General features: G+C 49.4%; 1 protein-coding gene across 4 annotated transcripts in view; it reads right to left on the bottom strand.

Moving 5' to 3' along the window:
• arhgef10la (Rho guanine nucleotide exchange factor (GEF) 10-like a) overlaps window positions 1-10000 on the bottom strand; it is an 89798-nt gene that overhangs the window by 15870 nt on the left and 63928 nt on the right. For all 4 annotated transcript variants that reach the window (XM_068595931.1, XM_068595932.1, XM_068595930.1 and 1 more), the window contains 2 exons: window positions 9484-9638; window positions 6989-7131 (listed from right to left, as the gene is read on the bottom strand). In XM_068595931.1, the coding sequence (XP_068452032.1) occupies window positions 6989-7131; window positions 9484-9638 (298 nt within the window). The remainder of the gene's footprint in view (window positions 1-6988; window positions 7132-9483; window positions 9639-10000) is intronic.

Raw genomic sequence — 10000 nt, forward strand, 5'->3', positions numbered from 1 at the left:
CTGGCATTAGGCTGCCGGGCCGGCGCCGCTCGCAGAGATGAGGTGGTCAGTGGAGCCTGACAGGAGTAATGTGCCCTTTACACTAAACCCGGCGGTGTCACACTAACAGCGGCATCTCGCCGGCGGCGGCGGGGAAATAACAGCGAGAGCTGAAGTCGCAGCCGCTCCAGCTGGTCCGGAGCAGCTCATTAGTCCTTCATTACACCAGGTGACAAGGTGTCTTTTGTCCTGTCCTGCAGCGCCGCCGCGTCCACGCCTCCTCTGCGGGCGACGGAGAGGGAGTTGAGTGGACGGGTGAGTGATAGGAGCGAGCGGGAGAGAAGAATAAAAGTAATGGGAAGAGGATGGAACAAGGCCTGCCAGTCGGTACTGATCAAAGCCGTACGGCCGCACGTCCCACTTTGTTAAGGTTTGGTTTGCAGCCAGACTTCCACAGTGGTTACAGGTTCGGAGAAAGAGATTGGCTATTTGAACCTCGTAACAAAGCCGGGATGTGCCGAGAATAAAGGATAAAATGTCCGAGCGAAATGACGTGTTGAAGCATGTAAAACCATGCCGACAACGCAGCGCATCATTAGACTCAAATCAGACATGCAGAATACAAAACGTTTCATTTGTTGAGGTTTTCCTCATTTTCTCCCCAATTAAGTTGTTTAAAACCCCATTGTGTGAAATTGTGTTTTTACTGATATACCCATTTGTTTCCTTTTTTAGGCGGGAGACAATAATCCGTTAAATAAAAGAGCCTGATTGGTCAGTTCCAGCGTCCTCTGCTCCTTGCTGCAGTACCAGTGGACGGCCACTCGGGGGCTCGATGGGCTCCCAGTAGAACTGGAGCTGGTCCCAGCAGCGACGGGCCGACAAGAGGTCGGCTTGTCGGGCCGACAATGTCAGTCCACCGCTTTGGGTAAAATATTCTGATGAATAAGAACTTGATTGCGGTGGAAATGAGTCCAGACATTCACGGTCCCACAGACGATGAAAGCTAATGACTGAGGCGACCCCTCGACTTCTTTCTGAATGAGCAAACCCCGACATGATGGATCGGTACGGCGTGTGGAACAGACATTCATGGATCCCGGGCCATGCGTCGTAATGACTTCTGGTTCCAGCGGGTGGACGGAGGGAGAACCGCGGCGCCAGTTAGCTCGCCGCCGCCGCCACCCGCTGGCTCGCCGCCGCCGCCGCCACCCGCTGGCTCGCCTCCGCCGCCGCTCAGGATGAATTGTTCTACATTTGGTGGCTTTTGTCCTCGAAACCAAACAACCGCAAAATTAATTAATTCCTGACGGACTCGAGCGACGTTTCTGTGATCGGTGAGCGTTATCGTTAGCTAAGAAACGATCACGCGTTAGCATTGTCGCAGCGTGCGTCTTCATCTGTTTCTGAAGTGATGCAGAGGTTCCTGTCAGCAGCTCCGTGTTCCATGAACCCTGAATAACCAGAGTACACACACACACACACACACACACGCACACACGCACACACACACGCACGCACGCACGCACGCACGCACACACACACACACACACGCACGCACGCACACACGCACACACACACGCACGCACGCACGCACGCACGCACGCACGCACGCACACACGCACGCACACACACACGCACGCACGCACACACACTTTTCAGCGATGATACTTTTGGTTTCTGTTAGTTGAACAGCCGTGTTTAAAACAGACTGAAGAGGTTATAATTAAAAACACTGTGGTCATCAAAGCGACTGTAACGCTCTGGAGAGAGAGAGAGACAGAGAGAGACAGAGAGAGAGAGACAGAGAGAGACAGAGAGAGAGAGACAGAGACAGAGACAGAGAGAGAGACAGAGAGAGAGAGAGAGAGAGACAGAGAGAGAGACAGAGAGAGAGAGAGAGAGAGAGAGAGAGACAGAGACAGAGAGAGAGACAGAGAGAGAGAGAGACAGAGACAGAGAGAGAGAGAGAGAGAGAGAGAGAGACAGAGAGAGAGAGAGAGAGAGAGACAGAGAGAGAGACAGAGAGAGAGAGAGAGAGAGACAGAGAGAGAGAGAGAGAGAGAGACAGAGAGAGAGACAGAGAGAGAGAGAGAGAGAGAGAGAGCGATGCAGCCGTGCGGCGCTGGACGAGGCGGCTTCAGTTTCATGGATAACTGATTCAAACGTGTGCAGCAAATCTGACACAGCGCTGGACGTCTGCAGGGAGGAAAACCTGAAAACTGAAGAAAATGAAGGCGAACCTCAAAGTCCTCGACCCGCCGGCCCTCGCTCCCTCCCTTCCTCCTTCCCTCCTTCCCTCCCTCCCTCGTTCCCTCCCTCTCGTTCGCAGGCAGCAAGGTGCCGAGCGCCGCTTCCCTCTGGATCCTGGATCTGCAGCGCGACCTCTGTGAAGGCCTCTCGAGTCCGTATTAGTGAGGAAGACGAGGTCAGCGGACAAGTAGCCGCCGACCCGTTCAGCTCTGTGGGAGATACACCAACCAGAACCGAGGCGGCGCCGCTGATTAGGCTTGTGTCCCGGAGGGAAGAGGGGGGGCCGAGGGGGAGGAAGAGGGGGAGGAAGAGGGGGAGGAAGAGGGAGAGGAAGAGGGGGGGCCGAGGGAGAGGAAGAGGGGGAGGAAGAGGGAGAGGAAGAGGGGGGGCCGAGGGAGAGGAAGAGGGGGAGGAAGAGGGAGAGGAAGAGGGGAAGGAAGAGGGGGAGGAAGAGGGGGAGGAAGAGAGGGAGGAAGAGGGAGAGGAAGAGGGAGAGGAAGAGGGAGAGGAAGAGGGAGAGGAAGAGGGGGAGGAAGAGGGGGAGGAAGAGGGGGAGGAAGAGGGGAAGGAAGAGGGGGAGGAAGAGGGGAAGGAAGAGGGGAAGGAAGAGGGGGAGGAAGAGGGGAAGGAAGAGGGGAAGGAAGAGGGGGAGGAAGAGGGAGAGGAAGAGGGAGAGGAAGAGGGAGAGGAAGAGGGGGAGGAAGAGGGGGAGGAAGAGGGGGAGGGAATACAAATAAAAAAAGGAGACATCCCCGAATCGGCTTTTTTTTTTTTGAAGGATCCTGAGCGGTGAATCGTTGTCTCCGTACAAATCGTCCAGATTTGTCGGCTGCTGCAACTTTCAAGCTCTTTTTTTCAATGTTCTACTGGACGTGATCTCTTTGCTTAATGTTCCTCACCTGCCGGTTCCATATCCGACCAGAACATCTGGAAACAAAGGTCACTACATTTGCACACTTTCACGATTATTCCTTAACATTGGAGCAATGAGACGCGTCCATTTTGTTTATCCTGGGTGTTTTGGGTCTGTCTTGCTCGTTGTAACTCCAGCATCATTCGCTGGCTTCTGGTTTCCGTGCAGAGACGTTCGCTGCTCGTCTCCCCGTCAACAGCGACACACAATCACACCTGGGAGCTATAATTAAATGGTGATGGTTTGCAGGGCGGTATCTGAATACCATATTAACTCCCCCAGAGGAGTGTGTCTGTCATTCATTGTTGTCTCCCGCAGCCGTGCACACCTCTGATGCCGTGCACACCGCTGATGCCGTGCACACCTCTGATGCCGTGCACACCTCTGATGCCGTGCACACCTCTGATGCCGTGCACACCTCTGATGCCGTGCACACCTCTAATGACGCCCCCCCGCAGACCCACACCTCGCACAGGGACCACACAAAGAGGAAAGCATGACAGACGACATCCCGGCTGATTTCCTGCAGATACCGGCGAGCAGAACACAACTCACGGCGCTGCAGCTGCAGCTTGTTTGTGTGTGCGAGAGCGCCGGCAAACACTGTAAGAATGAAGCGTTTGATTGGTCGTCCGTGCGGTCGGCTGCAGGCAGTAAATCTTCGCGGCATCACAGATTACAAAGCCGGCGCTCTGAGGCTGTGTGCATAAATCTTTTCAGAAAATGAAAAGCGAGAGGAATTTTTCCCTCAAACGCCTTCAGAAAACAAGAAAACACATAAATAAAGCACCTTGTCTGGCGGTTTCGCTGGAGAACTCATCCATTTAGGCTTCAAAACATGTTTTAGTGAAGACTTGGAATGTTTAGCAGCTGAGAAGTGGGAGGATCTGACCTTGTGAGCAGCGATGGAAGAACTGCAGCACATCAGCTCAGAGCCTCTCGTTAAGAACCTGATTTCAAACAAGCAGTTCAGAACTTATTGTCACACACAAATGAGTTCAAACACTTCTGCTGTCGCTCAACGTCACTTCTAGTGTTCTGCCTTCACCTTTGAGGCGCAGGAGGAAAAGTAAAGGTAACTGAAGTGATCACTGGGATGAAGTGTCTGGAAAGTGAACCGAAGCTTCACTGACTCGTCTCTGCTTTTACCAGCAATTATTAGAAGTTAGTGTCGAACCTTTGAGGAGGAATAAGCACGTAAATAATATGTAATTGTGAGAATTTGCTCAGAAGGACGCAGCTTTTAAAGTAAATTGGTGCATGAAGCTTCTTCTGCATGAAGTCATCCCTGTGGGTTTGATGAAAGGAGTAAAAACACATTTCTACTCAAAAAACTAAAATACAAACTTTAGTTTTAGACTAGAGCTGCAACTAACGATTATTTTAATAATCGATTAATCGGTCGATCATTTTTTCAATTAATCGATTAATCGGATAAACAAATAATAATTTTAAAGCTTTAATTTGCAACCTTTCATTACAAAAACAGAACTCACAGTGCAAAAATCTTAACAATAAAGAATTTATAAAGAAATACAAATACAAAACTTAACAGGATTTGTTTGACGTCAGAACTTCTCTACACTCAGGCGCACACAGACACACACATGCACACACACACATGCACACTCAGACGCACACTTAAACAATCACAGACATGGAACACACACACACACACACACACACACACACAGAGAACTCAGAATAAGAGATGATATTCCAGAAGTAAACACTAAAAGCATCAACGGATAACTTACAAACTTTACCTAAACAAAGGTTAACAGTTAGAAATGGAACTACAAATCCCAGCAGCACTTCCTCTGCAGCCTCATGACATCAGACTGTTGAAGGCAGGTCTGTGTTCTGCACCTCAGAGGAGATGTTTACTCGTTGTTAACATAGATCAAACATTCCTGTAGATGCTGTTCATCTTCATGTCTAGTGAAGTTCAGATGAGGTCAGTGAGGTCAGTGCGACACAGCTACGCAGCTGTGTTGTGTCTGGAAATGTCTGTTCTCAAGGAAATTTGGTCACACGCCTGCACTCAACACACACACACACACACACACACACACACACACACACACACCTGTGTCTCAGTGTGTTGACAGCGGAGAAGCAGAAGCTGCTCGTCTCTTCCTGTGAGGTGAGAACACAGGATCCTCCTCCTGTTGACAGTTTAGAGACGATTCAATGTGGCTTTGCTCTGACATGTTGGTGATGGAAACCGTGTGCTGAGGAGCTGAACTTCTGGCTGTTCGTGGTGTTGTCCTAGAGGGTCGACCTGCGTTACTGGACGACTCCCTGCTCTCGCAACTGCAGCGCTCGTTACTTCAGCTGTGATCCAGGACATACATGAGGAGAACAAGAGAAGTTGTCGACCTGAATGCTTCTGCAGGCGACACCGGCCGGACAATCATTTTACACGCCAACACTCGTTGCTTTTCTTGAAGCACCGCGGTGTCTTAAAATGAAGACGTTATCTAACCCAACAGCTCCAACACGGGGAATGAAGGACTAGCTAGCGAGCTAACACAACGGTTAGCCTAGCTGCTACGTTATTGTACACGCAGCGCGACCATGCAGCGACATAGAGAAGGTCCAGCGCTGCAGCAGCTGCTGGACCTCCAGTCTGCTCCACTCGACTGTTCAACACTCAAACATCTCAGCGACTTATTGAGCGGCGTAATAATCGCACGACACAACGAATCAATAATGAAATTCGTTCTTTTTTAATAATCGATTTTTATCGATTTTATCAATTCGTTGATGCAGCCCTATTTTAGACATTTATTTACATGTGTCTACCATTTTATTCCTGTATCACATCATTCAGCTGAGGCTGTTATCCAGAGACTCACAATGAGTTCATTCAACGTGAGAACAAACTCACAACAACAAGAACCAATTCCTTCAACAAAGTCAAAGTACAAAGTGCCGTCAGAGCATCTGAGTGCTGCTGCTTTTGTCAACTTAAACCTTTTGTCAACTTAAAACCTTTTGTCAACTTAAACCTTTTGTCAACTTAAACCTTTTGTCAACTTAAACCTTTTGTCAACTTAAAACCTTTTGTCAACTTAAACCTTTTGTCAACTTAAAACCTTTTGTCAACTTAAAACCTTTTGTCAACTTAAACCTTTTGTCAACTTAAACCTTTTGTCAACTTAAACCTTTTGTCAACTTAAACCTTTTGTCAACTTAAAACCTTTTGTCAACTTAAACCTTTTGTCAACTTAAACCTTTTGTCAACTTAAACCTTTTGTCAACTTAAAACCTTTTGTCAACTTAAAACCTTTTGTCAACTTAAACCTTTTGTCAACTTAAACCTTTTGTCAACTTAAACCTTTTGTCAACTTGAAACCTTTTGTCAACTTAAAACCTTTTGTCAACTTAAAACCTTTTGTCAACTTAAAACCTTTTGTCAACTTAAAACCTTTTGTCAACTTAAAACCTTTTGTCAACTTAAACCTTTTGTCAACTTAAAACCTTTTGTCAACTTAAAACCTTTTGTCAACTTAAACCTTTTGTCAACTTAAACCTTTTGTCAACTTAAACCTTTTGTCAACTTGAAACCTTTTGTCAACTTAAACCTTTTGTCAACTTGAAACCTTTTGTCAACTAATTTCTAGAACCAAAACCAGTCGACCGCCTGAGTGAAGTTATGTTTTCACATGTTTTTAAATGCTTGTGACACTGGTTCCTCCTTCTAGCGAGAGCTGAGGTTGTTCTGCAGACGTGTGACACACCTGCAGGTGTGTCACACGTGTGACACACCTGCAGGCGTGACACACCTGCAGGCGTGACACACCTGCAGGTGTATCTTGAGGCGATGGAGCGGCTCACCTGCGTGCTGAGGCTGCAGACGTCCACGGCCGTGACGGCGTTCCCGCTGCTCGCCCACACCGAGTCGTCCAGCACCAGCAGCGTCCGCACGGGTTCTGAGCCCAGTTTCACAGTTCTGCTGGAGGCCGGGTCCCAACAACCATCTGGGGGGGAAGAAAGTATGAAATACAACCAACAAAAAGAAAAATAACTGCTAAACACCCTGGAATGAAAGACTGGAGCGCAGCAGCGATGACGCGCTAACCAGAACGCATCGCGCGGACTTCCTCGACTTGAAGACGTCTTTCTATCAAACTTTGAATTATTGCAGAAGAAAAGTTCTGTGGCGAGAATGAATATGAAACTTACAAGTTTTGTTCAGTAAGATCCTCTCAAATGAACCAAATAACAAACACAAGGAGGCTGTGAAGGCAGACGAGTCGCGCGATGACGCTAGAAAACGCTCTTTTCTTTGTTAAAAGACAGGTGGAAGCTCAAGATCCACAGGAGGACCCTCCTCCGGGTTTGATAACCACTGACAAGGAAACCTTCGGCGAGGAAGCCGAACGTGAAAATGAAAAGCGTTAGCTTGTTGCTCTGCGTCGCTCTAGCGTCGCTCTAGCGTCGCTCTAGCGGCGCCGCTCCTCCTGCTGGTGTTGGAGGAACCGAGCTCACGCTCGCTGCTGCTTGGTTCCACAATGACGTGAGACGCTTCCCTCAGCTTGTGTTTGTACTTTCAGCATCTCTCCTCAAGTTGTTTCGACGTCGTTGAGATCGAACACGCCGGCGGCGGCTCGAGCGGCGAGCGGCTCGTTTGTGGGTTCGGCCAAAGGAAGACGCACGCCGCCGGTTGCTTTGCCGCCTGCGTGCAAAGAGTCGTGCTCACTTTAATGTGAATGACTCACGTCCTCGCTCCCTTTCCTTGCTTCCTCGGTGTGGACAGGAAGCAGACCGTTCCCTTGTAATCGCGTCGCCGCTCCTGCAGAACATCATGAAGTGAGTTACAGAAGCTTTTCCTTTGCTGAGCGTTCATGAGGCAGAATGAACTCAGAAAGACGTTTCATTAACATTCTGAGTTTATTCCTGCCGTTCACAGCACTACTACGTCGCGAGGCCTTTGCGGGTTAATTGCTCGGCGTGTTTTAAAAGGTCTTTTTCTCTCCACCTTTTCAAGAAGGCGCTCTTGTAAACGTCCTCCGGCCGGCTCGCTGTGCGAGGACCCGAGCCGCCGCTTCCTGTTCCTCTTTAACGCAGCGAGGACGAAGGAAAGCGGCGCCGGAGCGCATCACTAAACAACCACGTGTTGCACGCCTTCACGCAGCGAGCCTCGACCGGCGCCGCGGCGTTTCCTGCAGGTTTTATGTTTCAGACACAGCGCCAGTCGAGGGCAAGAAGCTGTCACACGCGTGTGGAGAAACCTCACACGTTGGCCGACGCCCCTCCAGAGCCCTGCAGCGGGCCTTGTTTCCATACCCAGAGCTTGAATGGTGATATGGAACGCGGCAGCTCGCTGTCATCAATCATCCTTTCTGCTGGGAGGAGACAGACTGAGGCCAGGTGAGAGGAACCTGGCGATGGAGCTGTTGCCCCCCCCATGCACTCCGCACGGTGAAGTGTCATTTTCAGACCTGGAGGTGTGAAAATCGTCGTAAAAGGGAAAGTGATTCTACGGCAGTCCTTTGAATTAATATCACTTTATCACTCATTGTGAAAATGGATTTAGTGGAGAAACATCGAGCTAATATCTATCAGTGAAGTTATGAAACAGCGTTTTGATGTGAACGGATGCTCGGTGCAGCGCTGCATGTGCTCATGGACAGCTCTGTCTCTAAAGGTTCATGATGAATCAGTCCATTCAGAAAGAAAAGGCGCCGCTCCACAAAAGCAGGGTTATGAAACATCTGATAATAATATGAAAATAAAACACTTTGGATTTCATGGAGAGGCGTTCCATCATTCACACGGCGGCGAGAGGAGCTGCCATGAAGCAGCATCAGGCCGCTCGAGCTCTCAGACGCGTGGAGACGTTAAAGGTTCAGAGTCTCGCTCAAGGACTCCACGCCGGCTGGCGGGGATCGAACCTCCGACCCTCTGAAGGACCGCCCTGCGTTATGGGCCCCACAGCAGAACGAACATGATGACCTCACGCCAACAAAAAGATGAAAAATTATAATACATATAATAAATCACACCATGTTTTTCACATTAGGTTTGATTTGCTTTGGTAGAAATCTCAACAATAACAATAACAATAACAGGCCTCATCCTGCACTTCATTTAACTTTTATGTCCTATATTTAAATGTAAATCTAATATGTTCATATTTCTTGTTATGAATCCATCGCCAACATATTTAATAATCGGTCCTGATTCTGATCAGCATCTTTCATTATTTTCTGAATCACAGTTTATGATTTAACATACAAACAAACAGGAAGTGGGAGGGACAATTACACGTCCTCACTTCCCCCAACAGCCCATATGGCAATGAGCAACGGGCAACGGGCAACCCTTACCGCTGCTCCTCCCGTAGACCATCAGGCAGCCGTTCCGCAGGCCGGCGAACAGGAAGCGTCCGGCGTGCTTCAGGCTCAGCACGGCGCAGCGCTCCGGGCTGCAGAGCGTCTGCAGGCTCTGAGCGGCGGCGTCCACGCTGCCGAACACCAGCACGCTGCAGGGAGGAAACGAGAGGATGAGGCCGGCCTCCATGTTGGGAGACGCTGCACGCTGCCGCGTCTTTGTCTTCAGGTGATGAATGCTCTTCTGTCTGAGCAGCAACATGGACGCGAAGCAGCAGCAGACGACCGTCTCCTGCTCTAAACTGCTGAAAGAGTCTGTTCCTGCACGGACGCTTACATGGAAAGAGAAAGAGTCAGCATGACACACACGAGCTGCTGATGTGAGGTCCACTCTGATGCAAACAGCTGAGCGCCGCAGTGAAGGAAAGTTACAGAAACACGTTGAGCGGCTGAATCTGAAAGAATATTCTCTGTTTAGAGAGTTTGAACCTGTAGACTGTCGGGTTTAAAGGGT

Source organism: Clinocottus analis, unplaced genomic scaffold, assembly GCF_023055335.1.
Source record: "Clinocottus analis isolate CAN_PGR_092001 unplaced genomic scaffold, fCliAna1.0.p SCAF_32, whole genome shotgun sequence".
NCBI classification, from domain to species: Eukaryota; Metazoa; Chordata; class Actinopteri; order Perciformes; family Cottidae; genus Clinocottus; species Clinocottus analis.